Below are 24679 nucleotides of genomic sequence, written 5' to 3'. Positions count from 1 at the left end.
GTAGAATTCGATTCATGGAGTATTGTTTGCATTTATCGTATGACCTTAAATATCGGACTAGCCCTGGAAACCGCGATGTCTCTGCTAGAAACAACCAAGATCTTCACAAAATGAGGCAGGAAGAGAAGAATCGAATCCAGTTGGAGTTTAAACAAAAGGGACTTATAATAGATAAACCTCTTTACGGATACGGAAGCACAAATGATGGCAACTCGGCAAGGCGGTTTTTTGAGGACCCCGTATCGACATCTAAAATAACCGGTCTTGATGAACACTTGCTAAGACGATTCAAAGTGATTTTGGCTGTAATCAATAGCAAAAAGATGATAAATTCAACCAAATTTGAAGCTTATAGTAATGACACAAAAAACATTTTATCTGATTTATATTCGTGGAAAGCTTTAACACCGACAGTACATAAAGTCTTACATCATGGCAAGGAAATTGTGGAATACAACATACTTCCGTTAGGAGAACTTACAGAAGAAGCTCAGGAATCCCGTAATAGAGATGTTAAACAGTTCCGGCTTTTCAATACCCGAAAGAGCACCAAATTTAACCAAAATTATGATTTACTTCAATATTTATTGTTATCGTCTGATCCGGTACTATACAGCATCAGAACTAAATGGCTACCAAAAATATGTGACGATATAGATAAGGACGATCCCGATGCCATTCAAATTAAAGAGCTTTTAAATTTTGATACCTTAGATTATTTGGTAGAGAATAAAATCAAATAATACAAAACTAAAATGCTTTTTTATTTTGGGAGTAGCTAATATACATATAAACGCACGCCGATGCGAAGTGTTTTCGCTCTAAAACACATATTTTTATTCCAATTTTTTTAAACTTTGGCAGGAGACCTTTTTTTATTCTAACACATTTGTATTGTAAACCCTGGGCAAATCTATCAATGTTTTAGTGTAGGCCCCATATAAGGTTCCATTTCACAAATAGACATTTTTATATAGAGTTTAATGAAGTGTAAATGAATTTTAGAGTAGATAGAATCCGAGTTGAGAAATGTTTTATACATCGTTGGAAAGGTATGAAAATTTCCTTTACGATAAGGTATGTTGCGTAAATATGGCTATAGTGTGTCATGTGCAATTAGGACAACAAAAACAAAATTTGGGAAATTCGACTTTTTTGAAAAATTGACTTTTTTATTGCCGGTTCCATAAAATGGAATAGAATAGAGATATTTCCATGATTCTTTTTGTGTTTTGTAGAAGAAGTGTTACCAAATAAAAGTTTATTTAACATCTTTGCAATAAAATGTGACGTAATACTTGTTTTTTAGCAATGAATATAGCACTACTTGAAAATTGACTTTTTTCAGTATTTTGATCGCTACGATCTCATTTATGGCTAGGATATGGCGAGACATACCTTAAAATGTTGGGAACATTTTAAGCTTTCATTTAAGTTCAAAAAAAGCGAAAAAATCCCCGTGGAACTTTTTTTCCAGTGAGAAACTTTTGAAGTTTAGTAAAAAAATTGGCCATTTTGGTCTTAAGATAACGGTGTTGTTTGATATCGAAATTAGCCAAATTAGCACTTAAAACTTTTCTTAATACCTCGACTTTGTGAAAATGGAAAGAAATGATAATGCTTTGACGGCCAAAGTTTGCGAAAACTTAAAGGAAATGGGAGTATCTTTTTTGAAAAATTTTGCAATTTTTTGACAAAAAAAATATTTTTCATATTGAAAACGATGCCATTTTTAAACCGCCAAAGATATTCACGTGATTCCTTTTGTATTTTATGCACACATATGCTGGCATAATTTGTGTGAAGTATGAAGTTTATAGCTTTAAAATTGACGGAGTTATTTAAAAAACACTGAAAAAAACCAAGGCCAAATTTTCATATTTTAAAATTAAACAATTCATAACTCCTTAACAGTACACGATGGCATGGTACTTTATGCATAAGTTTTTTAGATCTTGTCAAGCTCTTTCTCTAGAGTCCTAAATCATGTAAATCGGTTGAGTAGATCAAAAGTTATGGCCCCCAGAAGCTTGGAGAAGTCAAAAGTGGTCAACTTTCACACCCTGTAGCTCACCCTGTATTAAAGATATGGACCAACAACAGCACTTTTCTGAAAGCCTATGTCCTCCTCTACAAATGTCTAGAACATTTTGTATGGCTAAAATCAACAGATAAAAAGTTGTAGACTTATTTCCAATTTTTTTGCCATTTGGCCCACTGTGCGTCGGTTTTACATTATTTAAAGCACCTCCAATGTCAAGAAATGCTACCATTGTATATTCCTTGACAGCGAGAGAACCCTCTATGTAGCCGACTAGGTCGTGAAGGGCTGTTTCAGTGTATTTGGCTTTACTATGTGCATGCTGCTGCCGCGACAGGCGATCTCCAGGGATATTTGCCCTAAGATATGTTTCTATCAACCTCTCAAGAGTCTTCAGCATAAAGGATGACAGACTAATAGGATGAAAATCTTTCGCCTTCGTGTGATAAGGTTTTCCTGATTTCGGAATGAAAATGACCTTTGTGTCCCTCCATCCCACAGGTATATATGACAATCTGATACAAGCAGAGTATATCTCCCTAAGCCAAAGAACCAGTCTATCAGACACAGCTTGCAATTCAACCGGTAATACATCATCAGGGCCTGGGGACATAAAGAAGTCGAAACTTCTTATCGCCCAAAGGATTTTCGGCTCAGACACAATTTCCCTGATAACCCAATACGAATACATACGAGTGACAACCTTTTCAATCGGGAAATATATATCAACGAGCGGTTCTAGTGCTTCCTCACTAGACTTTGTCCATACATTCTGTAACTTCGGGATATACCCCGCCGTAATAGGTCTCAAGAACAGATATATGTGTCCCAATCGTGTGGTGTTCTTGTGGCTTTCGCACTTATGAAGAGTTTTCTGCAGTCCTTCCTTAGACCAACCTTCTCTACGGTCCACCATGGCGGTTGCTGTAGTACCACCTGCATATTCTTGGTACAAAAGGTCGGTTTATCTCCTTTAGTACAAATTGCCAGATTGCAACTTATAATGTATTTGGCACGGATTATCACGACAAGGGTAAATTGGAACTTACATCTTTCTATGGCGATGAAGCATCCTAAAGCACTGTGAAAAACTGAACGGCCGTGTTACCCGGGGGTGGATGCCGTGCCTTAACTTATAATGTTTTTGTGGTTGTAGTAGCAGTGTGTTGTACACTGAGATGGCAACCCTTGTCGATGAAAGACTCCATCGGGCCAATCCGGTACGTACAAAGGCGTACCGGATTGGTACAATTAGAGCCAAGAAATGTTAAAAAATACGACCACTCTGAGCAACTTAGTAGGTTAATTCTGAAGTGAACAATTCTGTTGCTCGAAGTCTTAGGAGAAATTCGGAAAACGATCTAAAGTAGACGAATCATAGTTCTCCATGACAATGCCAGGTATCACATATTGGCCCAAACCAGCCCCTTTATGACATCAAAAACCATCGAGTTAATGAGTCATTCGCCACAAAGCTTTGACTTGGTACTCAATGACCTATTTTTATTTCGGCACATTAAGATAAAAATACGTGGTCAATGAATTTCGTCGTCAAAAAATGTTGTTGAAGCTTTTTATAACCTTGTTTTGGAAGTGTCTCAATCGATAAAAGTGCTTCGACAATTGGTTTGAGCGCATGAAAAAGTGTATAAATCGTGCTGGAGGATGCTTTGAAAAACCATAAAACCATTTTTGATGACAAAAAATTTTGCATTTTCACGATAAAGCCAGACATTGCTATATCGATGCAATGTCTGGCCAATTCGAATAAGAATTGCGCCATTTGTGGGCTCAAGAAGTAAAATAGAGAGATCGATTTATATGGGAGCTGTATCGATTTAGACCATAATAAACACGTAAGTTAATGGTCATGAGAGAATCCGTCGTACAAAATTTCAGGCAAATCGGATAATAATTGCGACCTCTAGAGGCTCAAGAAGTCAAGATCCCAGATCGGTTTATATGGCAGCTGTATCAGGTTATGAACCGACTTGTACTTTATTTGACATAGTTGTTGAAAGTAACAATAAAAAACGTCTTGCAAAATTTCAGCCAAATCGGATAGGAATTGCGCCCTCTAGAAGCTCAAGAAGTCAAGTCCACAGATCTGTTTATATGACAGCTATATCAGGTTATGAACCGATTTGAACCATACTTGGCACGGTTGTTGGATATCATAACAAAATACTACGTGCCAAAATTCATTCAAATTGGATAAGAATTGCGCCCTCTGGAGGCTCAAGAAGTCAAGACCCAAGATCGGTTTATATGACAGCTATATGAGGTTATGGACCGATTTGAACCATACTTATCACAGTTGTTGGATATCATAAGAAACCACGTCGTGCAAAATTTCATCCCAATCGGATAAGAATTGCGGACTCTAGAGGCTCAAGAAGTCAAGACCCAAGATCGGTTTATATGGCAGCTAAATCAGGTTATTGACCATACTTGGCGTAGATGTTGGATATTATAACAAAACAGGTCGTGCAAATTTTCATTCCAATCGGATAAGAATTGCGCACTCTAGACGCTCAAGAAATCAAGACCCAAGATCGGTTTATATGGCAGCTATATCAAAGCATGGACCGATGTGGCCCATTTACAATACCAACCGACCTAAACTAATAAGAAGTATTTGTGCAAAATTTCAAGCGGCTAGCTTTACTCCTTCGGAAGTTAGCGTGCTTTCGACAGACAGACGGACGGACGAACGGACAGACGGACGGACAGACGGACGGACATGGCTAGAGCTTTATGGGGTCTCAGACGAATATTTCGAGTAGTTACAATCAGAATGACGAAATTATTATACCCCCAATTCTATGGCGGAGGGTATAATAAAGCTTTTATGGTCTTCAGACCCTTTATCAGGAGATCGGTCTATATGGTAGCTATATCTAAATATATTCCGATCTGAGCCATATGTTTCAAATTTCAGCAAAATGAGCAAATGAAAAATAAAGTTTTTATGGGCATAAGACGCTTTCTCGGAAAATCGGTCTATATAGCAACTATATTCAAATATGGTCCGATTTTGCTCGTTTAAGTAAAGGGTGATTTTTTTGAGGTTAGGATTTTCATGCATTAGTATTTGACAGATCACGTGGGATTTCAGACATGGTGTCAAAGAGAAAGATGCTCAGTATGCTTTGACATTTCATCATGAATAGACTTACTAACGAGCAACGCTTGCAAATCATTGAATTTTATTACCAAAATCAGTGTTCGGTTCGAAATGTGTTCAAATTTTGACAAATTTTGTTCAGCGATGAGGCTCATTTCTGGTTGAATGGCTACGTAAATAAGCAAAATTGCCGCATTTGGAGTGAAGATATATACTTAACCAGCGTGTATTAAAAAGATGTATATGTACCAAATTTCAGCTCAATATCGCAATTTTTGAAGGCTGCAGAGTGATTGCAACAGACGGACGGACAGATACACGGACATCATTAAATCGTCTTAGAATTTTACGATGATCCGAAATATATATACTTTGTAGGGTCAGAAATTGATATTTCGATGTGTTCCAAACGGAATGACTAAATGATTATACCCTCTATCCTACGGTGGTAGGTAGAAAAATCACCATGGCATTTTTTTTCCAGTGTAAAAAATTATACTATCGCGGTATATTCTGAGCGACAATGGGATATATGAAGGAATGGAAGAGGTTTCAGATCGTATATTTGAGGTCGTGTGCGAGCGGCATAGTCTTGAATTGACAGAACTCTGATATTGCGATCTAGGAGATCATGCTACACAGATGGATCAAAGTTGGAGGGCAGAGTGGGCCTGGGCGTTTTAATGGTTGCGTTTTAATGGTAGGAACTGTTCCTGTGGTATCCCTGTGCAGCAAAATGTGAGTCTGATACAAACTTCAAATGAGACCTACCTTAAACAAGACATAGCTCTCATACACACATCCCATAGAGCCATTGAAAGCTCATAAAAATTTTGAAAAATGTCTTCTTCTTCGACTTTCATTGCCATTGAGTCCGTGCCATTGAGTCCGCAATTTTTGTCCGATTTGGCTGAAATTTTCCATGCGGTGTTCTATTACAACTTTCAACAACTGTGCTAAATACGGTCCAAATCAATCTATAACCTGATATAGCTGCCATATAAACCGATCTCCCGATTTGACTTCTTAAATTCTTACAATACGCAATTTTTATCCTATTTGGCTGAAATTTGGCATGTAGTGTTCTGTTAAAACTTCCAACAACTGCGCCAAGTACGATTTGAATCAGTCTATAACCTGATATAGCTGCCATATAAACCGATCTCCCGATTTGACTTTTTGAGCTCGTACAAGCCGCAATTTTTATCCGATTGGCTGAAATGAAGCATGTAGAGTTTTGTTACTACTTCCAACAACTGTGCTTAGTGCGGTTTAAATCGGTCTATAACCTGATACATAATAAACAGATCTCACGATTTTGAAATTTGGTACGGTATACTCATCCCAGCACCTCCGTCAAATGACGAAGCATCTTTTTGAGAACTTGATAAGTCAAAATTTGTAACCAGGGTGAATAAAATTCGATTCGCCTTAACATTTAAAATGTTCGCCAAATTTGCTTCTACCAATCAGAGCAAGAAGAAAGAAGTTTATTAATTTTTGAGTGTCAAGCTAGACAACACATATAAAACACATAACAAGTAAAAGCGTGCTAAGTTCGGCCGGCCGATCATTTTATATGGGAGCTGTATGAGGCTAAAGACAGATTCAGACCATATTTGACACGTATGTTGGAGGTCATGGGAAAAGCCGTTGTACACAATTTCAGCCAAATGGGATAAAAATCACACCCTTTTGAAGCTTAAGAAGTCTAGACCCCGGATCCGTTTATATGATAGCTATATCAGATTATAGACCGACTTAAACCATAATTGGCACAGTTGTTGAAAATAATAATAAAACACCTCATGCAAAGTTTCAGTTAAATCGGATAGGAATTGCGCCCTCTAGTGGGTCAAGAAGTCACTATTCAAGATCGGTTTATATAGCAGTTATATCAGGTTATCGACCGATTTAAACTATACTCGGCACAGTGTTTGGAAATCAAAATGAAATACGTAACGCTAAATTTCAGCCAAATCAGATAGAAATTGCGCCCTCAAGAGGCTCAAGAAGTCAAGACCCCAGATCGGTCTATATGACAGCTATATCTGGTTATGGAACGACTTAAACCATAATTGGCACAGTTATTAAAAATCATAATAAAACACCTCATGCAAAATTTCTGACAAATTGTATAAGAATTGCGTCCTCTAGTGGCTCAATAAGTCAAGACCGCAGATCCGTTTATATGACAGCTATATCAGGTTATGGACCGATTTAAACCATAATCATCACAGTTGTTGAAAATCATAATAAAACACCTCATGCAAAGTTTCAGCCAAATCGGATAGGAATTGCGCACTCTATTGGACTTTACTCCTTCGAAAGTTAGCGTGCTTTCAACAGACGGACGGAAATGGCTAGATCGACTTAAAATGTTATGACGATCAAGAATATATATACATTATGGGGTCTTAGACGAGTATTTCGAGGAGTTACAAACAGAATGACGAAATTAGTATACCCCGATCCTATGGTGGAGGGTATAAAAATGTTTAAAAATCCAATTAGCTGCAGAGGTTTTACCCACAAAGTCACCAAGATGGCAGGTTTAAATATTTTTTGCTGATGTTGATAACATTGAATGCTGATGTTGATAGGCGAGATAATTAACGTATGGCTCAAATAAGATGATTGTGGTAAGAGCTCAATCACCACAACCACAGGTTGTGTACCCCTTATTGGCTCTTGGATATCTGTAGGTTTTTCAGGTCATTTGAAAAGGGCGGTTAAAGTTTGTTGGCTACGAAGATGACGTTGTCATCATAGTGTGTGATTGAACGGTCAGTGCATATAGTATGGTGCTAAAATTGGCCAATGGGCTTAATGTAGGCCCGCGAAAGATAAATAATATTATTCACCAATTCTGGGTAACTTGGTATGTTTAATGGACCTAGCCTAGATGTGAGTAGCTGCCCCTCTCACTACTGATAGTTCTGAAAAGCCATTGCAATGTCAGGACTTTGACCTTGCGCTGGACACATGGCAGGCTTAATCCGATAAAAGTGCGACATTAGGTGCAGGATTATGGCTACACAAACACCTAAATTATTTTCGTGCAATAGTCCTTTGGTCATTCTTGACCAAAAGAGCTTTATATGGCATATTGGAGGGAACTTCTTCAGACCGCCTGGGTGTTTTGTCATGCATGTTGGCTCCTAATCTTCTTCATTCTTATGTCTGGCTTTGTACTGACGTAAATTTTATCACTGTTCTTCTGCGCTTTTTGAATCTTTCGGGGGCGACAAAACGAACCTAAGCTCCGTAAGGGAAGCTGATAGTGAATGAGTTTGTTAGACGCGTGCCATTATATACCCTAAGTTTTAAAACCATAACAGCAGCAAACACAATTTATAAAATATTAATTTTGAAGTATATATTTTTGTACAGCGAATTCAAAAATAAATTGACATATCAAATTCTCTTAGCCGGGTTGATGCGGCCACCTGATAAATATGCCTTGACGGGGTATTAAAATTAAAACCATGGCGTATTTATCAGGTAGCCGCATCAACCCAGCTGAGAGAATTTGAGAATTTGTGGCACTACGGCCACACACCATGATAATAACATCGTCCTCGTAGCGAACAAACTTTAACAGTCTCTTTCAAATGACCTGAAAATCCGACAGATATCCAAGACCACAACCCCTCCTTGTGGTGGGTGAACTCTAATCACAATCTTCCCATTTATTAGCATTCATTTGGTATGACAATTATTTAAATCTTCTTTCTTGGTGGTTTTGTTGATTGTTGATGTTGTTGTACCCACATTTTCATGTGGAGGTGGCGATCCTCGTCGGGCTCCTGTGGTTGAGTAAGCACATTCCGGTCCAAAGGACCGATCGCCGCGGGAACAGGGTGGCCACCGGTTATTTAGAGGCGCCAATAACCCGCCTTGTCATATCGAACATCTTAGGCACTCAGTATTTGTTCAAGAGTCGGTGCTGCCCGGCATCTCACTGAGACTCTTCGTTGGATGCCGCTGATTGTCGGCGACTATCATTGCAGTTACTCCGTATGGAGCTTTCCACTATCCACAACCTGTGGACGTGCCCGGTAGCTCGCAGCTAAGCTCCTCGTGACAGCAATGAACACCACACAGAACGGACCTCAAAGTTCCAGCCAGTTTTGTGGGAAAAGGCTCTGGAGCTAATTGGAATTAATAATCTTCTTTCTTCTGGCTCTGATTGGTCGAGGCAAATTTGTCGAAAATTTTAAATATCAGGGCGAATCGAATTTTCTTAGCCCTGTTTGCAATTTTGACATATCAAGTTCCCAAAAAGATGATTAGTTGTAGCAATTCGCCGAGGCGGCCACCTTATTAAATATGCCTTGTTCACGGTGTTGCTTCACCATCAATACCACCGATACCATAGGGAATAAATTTTTTTCTCCGTGTATGTGGTTACAAATGTCATTGGATTGTCATATTAAATTCTTTTAAATTTGTCAATCCTTAGTTGTCTAAAAGAGTTCATAGCACATTGTAATACATATTTCCGTTGTCCATTGGCTAAATATGGCCCGTATAGTATTTTCCGAAAAAGCTCCAAGTTTCAATGCCTCTAAGCGTTACAAAGTAAGCAGCAGTAGGTGAGTTGGAAGCAAAAGGATAACCTGCTAATCGACATTTTTTGGTATAAATGCTTTGTTTAGATACGAAAGAACAATAACTGGCAAAACGTGCGTTTGATTTTGGAACCATCCACACGAAAATGGTGGGACGAGCAAGATGTAGTTGTTGCGTGAGTACAATGGCTTGCTTTCGATATTTTCTCTTTATTAGACAGCCTTTTGATAATTTTATTACCATTTATCCATACACAAATTATGGTTTTGCTAATATCTTTTATGGCGTTGCATTTGGTTTTGTGCAAAACAGAACAATCAACGTTTTGTTAACAATGGAGACGTAGAAGTTAACGCTGGGCTTTCGAATAGTGTTGCCGTGAAGTAGGCTTTTGATTTATAAGTCATGCGTGTGGTTTTGAGCAATTTATGGGGTTCTACTATGTCTGTATGGATTCTTTTTGTTTGCATGTACAATAGATAGGAAGACATCATATATCAAATCATAAAAGAAGAGGACTTTGAAAATATAGGCACAATAATTTTGTTCGTTTTGAGTTTTCGAGAAGCGGAACAGGCCAGATTTTGTTATTTGGCCTAAATATTAATATAGGTTATTTTGGAGTTGAATGAAATTAAGCTGTATAATGGATAACCACAACACAAGGTTTTCCATTTTCACACCCTCAGCCGCACAATGGCCGTTTCGCGTGACCGTCTGAGAGACTGAAATTATATGTTTGAGTCCTAGTTTTGAAATACGTTTTATTTACATCTAGATCGAATTTTACAAGGGTTCAATAAAAAGCCTAAGAAAATTTTGTACTCCCAATATGGTGACCAATTTTTTGTAATAATAGCCTAAGATCATAGAATAATCGCCCTTTTCGTAGACTATAACCCCTTCAGGTCTATGTGGTTATTGAAGAAAATATCTATACATCATTAATACAGCAGCTTCCTCTTTATACTAACAGTTCATCTGTCTCAGTTTGCCTAATTAGCCGACACAAACAATGGGACTTGCAAACGAGCGTAATGTGAGTTACAAACGACTAACGTCCCAGCTAACAATATTTTCCGATTTCTGTTCGACAATCATATGAATCAATCCATATCGGATCCGATGTCTTACCGACATCGTAACTAAAATCGAAAGAAGTGGTTGTCACGTGCGCAGACATGTCGGAATTCAGACAAAGTCGGATCATATTGTTAGCTGGAGTATTGCAGTTGCAAGATTACTTGTGTCTCATAGTGTTTGGCAGTCGTTGGGGCCTCGCAAGCTGGAGAGATAAGGCATAGATCATGCTCGCATCTTTTTGTTGTTGTTCTGCTGGTCAGTATGGGAATATGCTTTACGCATGGGACGACTCGCCTTATGCCGGACTATTTTGTCAACTGTACCGGCTAAAAATCCATCTTGTGTCACCCCTGGGGATTAATGCCACCTCGGAACCGCTTCCGGATTACTTCGAGTTGAACCCCATATCTGGTGATTATCCGCATTCAGACCCTACGCCGCTGCATCCAGATCTACCATCTTCCTGCTCAGTACTTGGACCGTTTAGCACAGTTGTTGGAAGTCATGAACACTACGTGGAAAATTTCAGCCAAATCAGACAACAATTTTGGCTTCCAGGTCCTCAAAATCTGAACCGATATGGTCCATTTGGAATACCCAACGTCCTACATTATTAGGTATTCAGTATGTGTGCAACATTTTAAGCGGTTAGCTTTACGCGTTCGACCGCTTTCGTGATTTCGACAGACGGTCTCCCGATTTTATTTATTAAGTCCTTACAAGTCGCAATTTTGTCCGATTTGGCTGAAATTTGGCATTACAACTTCCAACAACTGTGCCAAATAGGGTCCAAACCTGTCTATAACTTGACATACCTTCCATGTAAACCGGCCTCTTGATCATCGTTGTTCGGTTACTAGAAGCTTTTGATTCAATCTGGCACAGCGAATTTCGGAAGACCTCTACCTAAAACAAATGCGGTCAAAAGTGGTCCAGATCGGATCATATTTGGATATAGCTGCCATGTAGACCGACCTCCCGATATGTATTCTTCAGCCTATAAAAGGAGCATTGTTCATCTGATTTCAATGAGATTTGGAATAATGAGTTGTAGTAGACCTCTACACCTATTAGTTAAATGTGGTGCATATTTGGATTTAGCTGCCATATAGACCGATCTCCCGATATAGAGTTTTGAGTGTATAAAAATAGCATTTTTCATCCGATTTCAATGAAATTTCGTACAATGAATTCTGGTAGACCTCTAGACCTTTTTGTTTAACGTGGTCCAGATCAGACCATATTTGGATATATCTGCTATATAGACCGATATCCCGATTTAGAGTGTTGAGCCCATAAAAGGAGCATTTTTCAACCGATTTCAATGAAATTTGGAACAATTAACTCTGGTAGACCTCTACACCTTTTTGTTGAATGTTGTTCAGATCAAACCATATTCAGATGTAGCTGCCATATAGATCGATCTCCCGATAGAGAGATGATTAGGCTTTTGGGTTAATCTACAATAGTTTATTGACGGCTATCCTCTGCCCCACACTTCCAAATCGCATGGCTTTTCATTTTACCTTTATCCGCTATGGTCATGCACCCAAACTATGTGGATCATGCCATCGTCAAAGAATGCGTAAATGTGCTTCTAACACTCCAAGATTGTTCGTGGACTCACCGTCCTGGTTTTTATTGCCCTTAAGGCCAGTTTACTGTCCCTAAACATGTTCACACTTGTCCTACTCGCGTTTATAACACACCACCACACGCATTCCGTGATCGCCCGGATCTCCGCCTGCATTATGATAATAGATCTTAGTTCCCGGATTCTCAACGTAGACCCGCAAGTCCACTCTGTCAACTAACTTTGATCCATCCGTATAGGATGAACAACCAGATGGCAATACCGGAGTTCCGTCAATCCCAGTCTATGCCGCTGGTAGCGGTGTCTCGTACTCGACCTGAAGTGCCCTCTCAGGTATCCGATCGGAAATCTCTTTTATTCCTTCCAGTCTTACAATCATCCCCTAGACTATACCGCGATGTATGACCTGTTCCTGTCCTATTCCCGCTGTGCCGAAGTAATTTACAAACTACATAAGGTTAACTTCTTAGTTCTCATGTGGATCTTCTCCACCACCACACAGAGACTTTAGGGTGAATCTTCACCATCTACAGCTAGGGGTTCAGCAGGTGGGCCACCTATCGGATAGGTCTAAGAAACTTTCATGATAATATCCATTAAAAAAAAAAAAATAAGAGAAGTTTACTTGAATCAAGCCTCAGCGGTGTCATAAGTACAGCATGACCTGGTTTCCTAAATTCGAGCGCAAAATTCGTAAATTCTCAAATTCAAGTTTCTGGATTGTAAAATTTATTAATTTTTTATTTACTTTTATTTTGAGCGCTGTTTTCTTTGCTGAGACTTGAAAAAAGGAGGAGGGGTGTATTTATACAGTCATTCCGTTTGTGGCTCCTCGAAATATCGATCTGGCGTAATTATATTCCTGATCCTATTGACATTCTAAATCTATATTGCCATGCCCGTCTGTCGAAATCATGATGGCGGTCGAACGAATTACGCTATCCTAAATTTTCCACAGACACTTTTTGTTGGTGTAGGTTGTTGTGGTTGTGTTGTTGTAGCTAGATTTGCATGTGGAGGGAGCGATCCTCGTCAAGCTACCATAGGTGAATAAGCTCGTTTCGGTCCATAGGACAGATTGCCGCAGGAAAATTTTGGCCAATGGCGTCAATAACTCGCCTTGTCATATCCTGCATCTTAGGCACTTATTATTCGACGTCTCATTGAGATTCTCCACACGATACCGCTGATAGGCCGTGACTGCAATTACAGTTACTCCTTATAATGCATTCCACTATCCGCAACCTGTGGACGCCCTAGGCTAAGCTTCTCCTGATATCGATGAACACCACATTGATAGATCTCAAAGTCCCAGACCGTGTGGTGGCCGTAGTTATCTTATGTAGATCGGTGGGGATTGCAAATTGGCCACATTGGATTAGATTTGGATAAAGCTCTTAAATAAAGTGGTCATATAACTTGGCCTCTTGGGCACTTTTTTAAAGACTGGTCTTCATTTTTGCTAGTGAAGTACGTTTTTTCCCTCAAACATCCATACCAAATATCGTTCAGATAGGTCCATGGATAGACATGGGCCTTATATAATCCGATTCCCTTTTTTACTTCTTGAGCCCTTATAAGTATGACTTATATTCGATTCGGCTGGAATTAAGTGTGAAGGACACCTTTATGCCTTAAAGCCCTCATACCAAATCGAACCCATGTGTTCTCATGAACATTCTATTAAGGAATAGCGGGAATATTTTCCTGATATTTAAGAGTGCTGTCCGATATAAGTTTAAGGTCAATGATAAGGGATCTCCTTTTTATTTCCGAGTCCGAAAGGCTTGCCGCAGAGCGATATCACACAGAAGAGAAGGTTTTACAGATAATTACCTAAGATATATACCTCACAAGTGTCGCCAGCACTAAGAGGGCTGAAAATCATTGCTATTGTTCTCGCCGGGATTTGAACCCAGGAGTACAGCGCCAGATGCGGACATGCTAACCTCTGAGCTAATAGTGTTCATTTTGTTCATCTTATTATACCCTCCACCATAGGATGGGGGGTATACTAATTTCGTCATTCTGTTTGTAACTACTCGAAATATTCGTCTGACACCCCATAAAGTATATATATTCTTGAACGTCGCGACATTTTATGTCGATCTAGCCATGTCCGTCCGTCCGTCTGTCTGTCGAAAGCACGCTAACTTCCGAAGGAGTAAAGCTAGCCACTTGAAATTCTGCACAAATACTTCTTATTAGTGTAGGTCGGTTGGTATTGTAAATGGGCCATATCAGTTCATGTTTTGATATAGCTGCCATATAAACCGATCTTGGGTCTTGACTTCTTGAGCCTCTAGAGTGCGCAATTCTTATCCGATTGGCATGAAATTTTGCACAACGTGTTTTGTTACGATATCCAACAACTGTGTTAAGAATAGTTCAAATCGGTCCATAACCTGATATAGCTGCTATAAAAACCGATCTTGGGTCTTGACTTCTTGAGACTCTAGAGTGCGCAATTCTTATCCGATTGGAATGAAATTTTGCACGACGTGTTTTGTTATGATATCCAACCACTGTGCCAAGTATGGTTCAAATCGGTTCATAACCTGATATAGCTGCCATATTAACCGATCTGGGACCTTGACTTCTTGAGCCTCTAGAGTTTGCCATTATTATCCGATTTGCCTGAAATTTTGTACGACGGATCCCCTCATAACCATCAACATTCGTGTTTATTATGGTCTGAATCGGTCTATAGCCCGATACAGCTCCCATATAAATCGATCTCTCTATTTTACTTCTTGAAGAGAACTCGACAAATGCGCTCCATGGTGGAGGGTATATAAGATTCGGCCCGGCCGAACTTAGCACGCTTTTACTTGTTTTTCTTTTAACATTGATATATAGTGGCAACCCTATCCATTTATTGGTAGGCGTAATAATATCAATAATAGTTTTTTTTTTTGTTTCTTGTATCCGTTACAATGATTTACAACTTGATTTAATGGCAAATGATTGCAAAAATGTGGTTTTTTGCATTTGTTTTACAGGCCCAAATGCGAGTGTGTGCCATTTAGTTGAGTTTTTGTTTACTTTCACTCCATTAAAATATTACAGAAAAAATAGTAATTTATGCCTGTTTTATAATGGCAAGCGTTTTTCAAGGAAGTGGCAATTTGAAAAGAAGTTATGGTTTTTTTTTCTGCTAGGGTTTACACCATGTTAAGGTAACCTAACACCTGGTGGGTGTTAGTCCAGCCTGTGTACATATGCAAATTCTTATTTTCAACTTGATACAATTTTAGCAGATACAATGCTTATAATAATAATCAACCATTATTATTATAATATTCTTATTATTTAAGGTAGCAGTGAGCGAGTTATGATTCAAACATGTTTTGCCTTTTTGAAAAAATAAAATGCAACAGCTTTCAGAATGGCTGCTTATGTCGGCAATTCATGGATAATTAGTATTCCAAACACGCCCATATCACCCAAGTCAGTGGCCACAGACAGCAACAATTCCACAGACACTGGCCACAATGGGCACATTGTTTGTGAAGATAAAGAAACTAAACTCTTTGCTTTTATTGCAAATGGCAAGCCAGCTAGGTGGCACATTCTGTTCCCATTTTCTGGCTACAACTTTTTTTTTTATATGAGGTCTGCAAGCAAAACTAATTTTTATGGCCATTCTCGTTCACCCAAGTCTCAAATAATAGCCAAGAGCTGTAATGCATTGATGTAAATTGGATAATGAATTGCATCAGTTGTAATTGTTATCTGGAATTGAGATTAAAAGCAAAACAATGTTTTGTTGCAAAATAATATTTGGAATTTACCAAGTTATTTGGCTTCAAAACTAGGTAACAAAAAAGAACTCATGGGGAGAAATGGCTTCGGTAGGCCCAACAAACACCTTACATCCATATTTTAATCTAGGATTCAGGGTTAATGTAGAGTCAATAAATATTCCAAGCTATATTTCAATAAGGTAATCAAGGTAGAAGTACTTCATAAAAATATTTCGGAAGATGTAAATTTAAAACAAGTAGTAGGGCGTCAGTTGGGCTGGGTCAGATCTTATGATATTACTTGCCCAAGTAATTTGTCGTGTAGCGTCCGATTTTTAATACCCTCCACCATAGGAGGATGGGGGTAAACTAATTTCGTCTTTCTGTTTGTAACTCCTCGAAATATTCGTCTAAGACCCCATAAAGTATATATATTATTGATCGACATGAAATTTTATGTCGATCTAGCCATGTCCGTCCGTCCGTCTGTCTGTCGAAAGCACGCTAACTTTTGAAGGAGTAAAGCTGCAAAAATATTTCTTATTAGTGTAGGTCGGTTATGATTGTAAATGGCCCATATCCGTCCATGGCCCATTTACAATCATAACTGACCTACACTAATAAGAAATATTCTTGCAAAGTTTCAAGCGGCAAGCTTTACTCATTCAAATATTTTTGTTTTGATACAGCTGTCTTATAAACCGATCTTGGGTCTTGACTTCTTCAGCCTCTAGAGGACATAATTCTTATCCGATATGGCTGAAATTTGGCACGAAGTAAGGTTGAAATCGGTTCATAACCAGATATAGCTGCCATATAAACTGATATGGGATCTTTACTTCTTGAGCCTCTAGAGGGCGCAATTTCCATCCGATTTGGCTGAAATTCTGCATGACGTGTTTCGTTATGAATTTCAACAACTGTACTAAGTATGGTTCAAATCGATTCATAACATAATACAGCTCCCATACAAACCAATCGCCCTATTTTACTTCTTGAGCCTCTAGAGGGCGCAATTCCTATCCGATTTGGCTGAAATTTTGCATGAGGTGTTTTGTTATGACTTCCAAAAAACTGGTGCAAATCAGTACATAATCTGATATAGCTGACCTGGGCTCTTGACTTCTTCAGCCTCTAGAGGGCACAATTATTGGGTTGCCCAAAAAGTAATTGCGGATTTTTTAAAAGAAAGTAAATGCATTTTTAATAAAACTTAGAATGAACTTTAATCAAATATACTTTTTTCCACTTTTTTTTTCTAAAGCAAGCTAAAAGTAACAGCTGATAACTGACAGAAGAAAGAATGCAATAACAGAGTCACAAGCTGTGAAAGAATTTGTCAACGTCGACTATATGAAAAATCCGCAATTACTTTTTGGGCAACCCAATACTATCCGTTTTGGCTGAAAATTTGTACAACGACCTTCAACATATGTGTCATGACCTTCAAAATATGTGTCAAATATGGTCTGAATCGGTCTATAGCCTGAAACAGCATCGGTATATAGCCTGAAACGGCACAATAGAGATACCGATCCGATATGGCCTTTTAAGACTGTAGAAGCCACAATTTTGGTCCCATCCTTACAAAATTTGGCATGGAGCGTTTTATTCAACGTTTTGATATATGTGCAAAATTTCATCAAAATCGGTTCAGATTTAAATATAGCTCCCATGTATATTTTTCATCCGATATGGCCTTTTAAGACTGTAGAAGCCACAATTTTGGTCCGATCTTTACAAAATTTGGCATGGGCCGTTTTATTCAACGTCCTCACATATGTGCAAAGTTTCATAAAAATCGGTCCAGATTTAGATATAGCTTCCATATATATTTTTCATCCGATATGGCCTTTTAAGGCTGTAGAAGCCACAATTTTGGTCCGATATCTACAAAATTTTTCGTGAGGTGGTTTAATTGACATCCCAATACGTGTGCAAAATTTCTTCAAAATCGATTTAAATAAAACTCCCATATATATCTTTTATACGTTTCGGCTTTTATGGCTGTAAAAGCCACAATTTTCGTACCATCATAGGAAAACCGTATAAAGTTCTATTCGATATTTCAATAGGTATGCAAAATTAAAGTCCGACTAAATTTAGATATAAGTGCTATCTATTAAAAGTATTACGTATACTCGGTGGTGTAGGGTATAATAAAGGCGGCTCGACTCGACTTTTGCCTTTCCTTACTGGTTTATATATAGGTAAGGTTTCCATTAACATGATTCTAGTTAATCGATGGATCTATCACTCTTCTTAATGGGAGTTGCAAGCTAATGACCTAAATTAGTATAACCTGCAGCACAGTAGTATGGTATAAAAATTTAAAATTAGAATTAAAAATGAAAATTTTAAATGATTTTCTCAAAAATCAAAAATAAAAATAAGTATTCAATAAATATTTGTTTTCCCACACAAAAGTGCAAAGAAAATAAAAGCCTTTTAACACTATGCCAACACCACCTGCTATTCGTTTAAGTGATACCCAAATCAAATCAAAACTAACTTTAATGGCACATAAAATTGGTTCTTTTGGCAAATGTGGCAAACAAATAGTAAAGGAAACGATTTTTGACGACCTACGACGACAACAAAATATACCTACGCAATACTTATTTCTTATTGTTGTTTAATTGATTATGACAGAATATTTGTTCCACTTGCCGAACGTAGAATAGCGTTCCAAGTGCCAAAGCGCTGCCTCATCTGCTTTCACGAGTACCCATGCCTCAGGTTCTCAAGTATAACAGCACGGGTAGTATCAGTGTCTCATTGACTTTAGGTTTGAATCTTTCACACAGTACGCTCGAGAGTATCTTGTATGCGATTGCGCAGATTAGCTGATGCATACGCCTTATCAGCGTGTCGCCTACGGACTTAAATAGTTCAGCAGGTAACCCGTCGTCTCCTGCTGCCTTGTTGTTCTATAGTCGGGTCACTGCTACTTGGACCTCATTCTGACTAGGAGGTAAACATTCTCAGGGATTGGTTCTGCGGTATCCTCTTCGCCGCCAACATTGGACACTAGCAGTTGGGTAAAATGTTCTTTCTATATCCTCAGCATGTTATCTGTGTCAGTTACCAGATTTCCTGCAGGAGGATGTGCCTGCACCAAAGCCATCGGTTTGATTTTTAATTCTTTGGTAGAATTTCCGGACTTCATTCTGATTCCTGTACATCTCAATTCGCTCAAACTCATGTCTTTCCATTTCTTTTTTCTTTCTGCGGAATAGACGCAAGGTTGTTCTATACGCCGAATTCTTGGCTTCAGTAGCATCTCGACACTCTTGGTCGTACCATGTGTTTCTTGGAGGAGGCTTCCGTTACCCAAGTACGGATTTCGCGGCATTTTCCATGGAGTGGGCAATAGTTTGCCACTGCGCTATTATATCATCGGAACAAGGAGTGCTTTCATTAAGCAGTTGGGTCAGTCAAGTGGAGTATGCCGCTTCCATTTGTTCTGTTTGCAGCTTTTTTTACAAAATGGTGTTGTCATTCCGACCCTAGAAGACGATCTAGCCATGTCCGTCCGTCTATCTGTTGAAATCACGCTACAGTCTTTAACAAGTGAGAGCGTGCCGGTCCGAATCTTATATACCCTTCACCATGGACCGAATTTGTCGAGTTCTATGCGCAGTATCTCTTTTTAGGCAAACAAAGAATATTGAATAGGAACTGTTGTGCTATTGGAGCTGTATCAAGTTATAGTCCGATTCGGACCATAAATGAATGCTGAACAATGTAGAAGTCATTATGTAATATTTCAGTTCATTCGGATAAGAATTGTGCCTTATAGGGACTCCAGAAGCAAAATCAGGAGGTCAGTTTATATGAGAGTTGTATCAAGCTATGGGTCGATTCAGACCATATGGGACACGTATGTTGAAGGTCATGAAATTAGCCGTTGTACAAAATAGAGATATTGAGCCGAAACTTTGCATAGATTGTTTTTTTTTTTGTCAATAAGCAGTATAAATTCGTAAATGGAACATATTTAAGGTATTAGGCTCATTATTATCCGATTTCGCTGAAATTTGGTACAGTGACTTGTAATAGATTTCTCTACAGTGAGTTGTGTTAAGACTCTTCTTTGTTCATAGCCCCATATAAACCGATCCCCGGATTTGACTTCTTGAGCCCCTAGAAGCCTCTCTCGGCCGATTTGGCTAAAACTTGAAACAAAACCATGATTTATGACTACCAATATCCATGCCAAGTATGATCCGAATCGGTCTATAAACATACATAGCACCCATATAAACCGATCCCCTGACTTGACTTCTTGAGCCCTTAGTTACCTCAATTTTAATCCGATTTGGTTAAACTTTGGAAAAAAGACTTGTGTGATGACTTTCAACATCCGTGTCAAGTATGATCCGTATGGGTCCATATACAGACATAACCCGCATATAAACGGATCCCTAGATTTGACTTCTTGAGCCCTTAGAAGCCTCAATTTTCATTCGACTTGGCTGAAAATTTGAAAAAAGACTTGAGTTATAACTTCCAACATCCATGCCGATCATGACCCTAATCGGTCTATAAACAAATATAGGTCCCTTATAAACCGATCACCTGATTTGACTTCTTTAGCCCTTAGAAGCCTCAATTTTCATCCTGTTTGGCTTAAAGGACTTGTGTTATGACTTCCATCATCCATGCCTAGTAGGACCTGAATCGGTCTATAAATAGATATAGCCCCCATATAGACCGATCCCCGGATTTGAGTTCTTCAGTTCATAGAAGCGTACATTTTCACCTGATTTTGATGAAATTTGGCCTAAAAACCAATCTTATGGCTTACAACATCGGTTCCAAGTTTTATGCTCACAAATGTCGCTTACATTTGTTCTCGCTACGATTCGAGCGCAGGCTTTGATCGTTATAGGTTGACATGCTAACCTGTGCCCCTCAGTGGCATCTTCAATAGATATAAACAATGTTTCAAGTTTCACAAATCAATCACAAATCACAATCAACATTTGTGACTGCTTGCAGAACTTTTGTAGGGTATTCAAAACAAAAGTTGATTTCTGAAGGAGATGGGTGAAAATTACAATGGAGTTAGACAAGAGTAATCGAAAGTAAAAAAAAAAGAAAAAAAACCTAAATAGAAATTATGAATTGATGGCTCATAAATTGAAGCAAATGAAAGCACTGCTGTTGAAAGTACAACAAAAGCACAAAAATATATGGTTGGGTGTTATCCTTGGGAAGTATGAATAGGTAGGCACTTTAGGAACTATTCGTGTGCGGCTGCTATGCAACAGTACAATACATGGCTCTTGAGTTCGGAGTGTGGGCGCAATGAAAACAAGTGCGACCTGGCAGTGCTTTTGGCATTGGGGCAATAGTGACTATGGCTGAAAAAGAATGGGGGAATAAAAAAAGTGTTACAAAAGTGTTGCACGTATAAAATATTAACTGTCATAACACAAGCAGACACTTTACTTGCAACACCAACTTTTTTCACCCGACAGTCTGTTGTTGTTGTCGTTCAAAAAAACATGAAACGCAAGTGAAAACCAATATCACGAAAATATAGCAAACTAAAAGTTGAGGTCCTTTTAGTGAAATGAAAAGAAAAGTAACGCGAAATATCGCAAGTTGCCAGTCCAATGGCTGCAAATGAACCTAAAGTTCGAGGTAACGCTTTTTCGCAGGTTTCAGTTGGCGACGTGAGTTTGTGAAATTTGCATACGCTAATAACAAGTTTGACGTGTTTTAAATTAGAAGTTCAAATGAAATAAACTAAACAATTTTCCAAACATCAAATTGAATTCGAGGCAATTGCTACGTATATCCGGAATAATTGGAGCATATGCCAGGCTCGTAGTATGAACTCGATTGATTTGATTTGCTCGCAGGATTCCATAGCCAACAACACCCCAACTCGTTGCCAGTCCCCGTCCCCGTCCCCATCCACGTCACCACAGCATGTTGCATTACATGTGCCGGAAGAAAATGCAGTGCCATCGACCACCTCCATTTGTGCCACATCCCAGGGTGATGAAGGTGCGACGACATCACCAAATCGTACCCAAATCAAGTGTGCCACCGTAACCATGATGCTTGCGAACCGTATCACTCGCAATGCCTGGTCAGTTGAGGATGAACATTTCTTTGAATCGAATCACATGAACGTCTGGCAAACATTAGAGTTCCTGTCGGGCATAACGCTTAGGAAGCGATACAACTATGAGGGCTACAATGACAACAATAACTCCATACTGGCATTGGCGCCCTCCTGGCGTCGTGATAGTTTCGTGGAAAAGAATGTTGATCCCACCATTGACGAGGCTACGCGTAGGAAATCAGCCTGCTTGGGATCATCATCACCCGGAAGTGGCAAATATGCAGGAACTTCCGGTAATGATAATGAAACAATGCACAAGAATAGCCACGGGTTCGGTGGACCTGGGGGTGGTTTTGTAAATGGCCCATCTGCTGGACGAAAACGGGCAAAGCAAAAGGATCGAAAATCATCGCAACGACACCAAACTGGTAATAGCCGAAAAAGATCACAAAAATCGCATAGTCATCGTCGTAAGCTTCCAAAGCCAAAACCAACTGTGTTGATTAAAGAAATGGATATAGAATTTGCTCTATCGCCGACGGATTATGCTGACTTAATCAAGTGCACGTAAGTATTATTTCTTAACTTTTCTTAGAGTATATTTTCCAGTTTTAGTTTTGAGTGAATTTTAAAAAATGGTCCAGCGTGTTTTTTTGGCTTGTAAGAGAGTAGGCGACAAGTAAAAATGCATTAAATTCAGTTAAGGCGAACTAAAGATCCCGCCAACCAGCAACCCAATACAAATCGCCAACTTAATTTTAATATAAATTTGAAGTTTGGTTAGAAACACCAGCTTTTGAAAGGGAAATATGCATGGATTTGGACCATATTGAGCATCAGCACAGAGGGTCACCTACAACTTATTATTATACCCACCACTAAAGGATGGGGTAACTAATCTAGTCATTCCGTTTGTAACACATCGAAATATGTATCAGCCAAAATGCCCTAAAATGTGTATGGTTGTTCATCACAAATCACAATATTTTGAAAAATTTGGTCGAAACTTTAACCGAACTGTACCTTAAAATTAAGGAACTTCTCACATATCTATAAGTGCTGTCCAATTCAATTTTATGCTTAAAGACGGGTACAGCTTCTGCTATGTAGAAAAAGATATTGGAAACAATTTGAATGAAGCTTCAAGCATAAAAACTGGTAGATTTACATTTGCATAAGGGGCAGTATTTTGATATTGAATATGAAAGACCAAGGCGGCGTATGTGGTATGATAATAATAATTATGGAATGTTTATCATACGCACCCGCGTCCAAAATAAACAAATTATTTAAAATGGTTGGTTGTGCCAGGGGTTCTCGCGAAATAGTAGATGTTTAGCAATTCCTATGGCCTTTAACCGTAAACATACGACGCATTTATGACATATAAAGCTTGTCCTGGAGACTGTCAGACGGACGGACATGACCAAATCGAATCAGAAAGTGATTCTGAGTCCATCGGTATACTTATCGATGCCCACTATTTTGGCCATGAGTAATAAATCCAAATTTTTATACCCACCACGATAGGATGGTGGTACTAATCTAGGCATTCAGTTTGTAACATCTCAAAACATTCGTCTAAGACCGCATAAAGTTTGTATATTCTTGATCGCCTCGACGTCTTTGTCGATCTAGCCATGTCCGTCCGTCTGTCGAAATCACGATAGCACTCTACTATTTTTGCCATGAGTAATAGATCCAAATTTTTATACCCACCACGATAGGATGGTGGTACTAATCTAGGCATTCAGTTTGTAACATCTCAAAACATTCGTCTAAGACCGCATAAAGTTTGTATATTCTTGATCGCCTCGACGTCTTTGTCGATCTAGCCATGTCCGTCCGTCTGTCGAAATCACGATAGCCATATCGGAATTGACTACCAACAACTGCGCCAAGTACGGTCCAAATCGGTTTATAACCTGACACAGTTCCCATATAAACCGATCTCCCAACAAGATCTTAAAGAAGACTAAATTGAAAGCACATTTGCCAGCGCAGGATGTTACAGACATGAACACATGGCCAGTACCGTTAGTTTTAAACAAGTAAAAGCGTGCTATGTTCGGCCGGGCCGAATCTTATATACCCTCCACCATGGATCGCATTTGTCGAGTTCTTTTCCCGGCATCTCTTCTTAGGCAAAAAAGGATATAAGAAAAGAGTTGCTCTGCTATTAAAACGATATCAAGATATGGTCCGGTTCGGACCACAATTAAATTATATGTTGGAGACCTGTGTAAAATTTTAGCCAATTCGTATAAGAATTGGGCCCATTGGGGCTCACGAAGTAAAATAGAGAGAAAGATTTATATGGGATCTGTATCGGGCTATAGACCGATACAGATCCCATATACAAAATTTCAGGCAAATCGGATAATAATTGCGACCTCTAGGGGTCAAGAAGTCAAGATCCCAGATCGGTTTA

The 24679-nt window shown here is 38.9% G+C and overlaps 2 protein-coding genes across 2 annotated transcripts in view; one reads left to right on the top strand and one right to left on the bottom strand.

Moving 5' to 3' along the window:
* Positions 1 to 24679, bottom strand: part of LOC106093852 (adult cuticle protein 1) — a 405361-nt gene that overhangs the window by 24177 nt on the left and 356505 nt on the right. The window lies entirely within an intron of this gene.
* Positions 9610 to 24679, top strand: part of LOC106085680 (protein split ends) — a 121866-nt gene continuing 106796 nt past the window's right edge. Inside the window, exons 1-2 of the mRNA XM_059364532.1 lie at positions 9610 to 9752; positions 9830 to 9918. Coding sequence (XP_059220515.1) covers positions 9693 to 9752; positions 9830 to 9918 — 149 coding nt within the window. The 5' untranslated portion in view covers positions 9610 to 9692. The remainder of the gene's footprint in view (positions 9753 to 9829; positions 9919 to 24679) is intronic.

This window comes from Stomoxys calcitrans, chromosome 3 (assembly GCF_963082655.1).
Source record: "Stomoxys calcitrans chromosome 3, idStoCalc2.1, whole genome shotgun sequence".
Lineage (NCBI taxonomy): Eukaryota > Metazoa > Arthropoda > Insecta > Diptera > Muscidae > Stomoxys > Stomoxys calcitrans.
The sequence above is the reverse complement of the archived record's forward strand: the minus strand, read 5'-3'. Positions and strand labels throughout refer to the sequence as shown.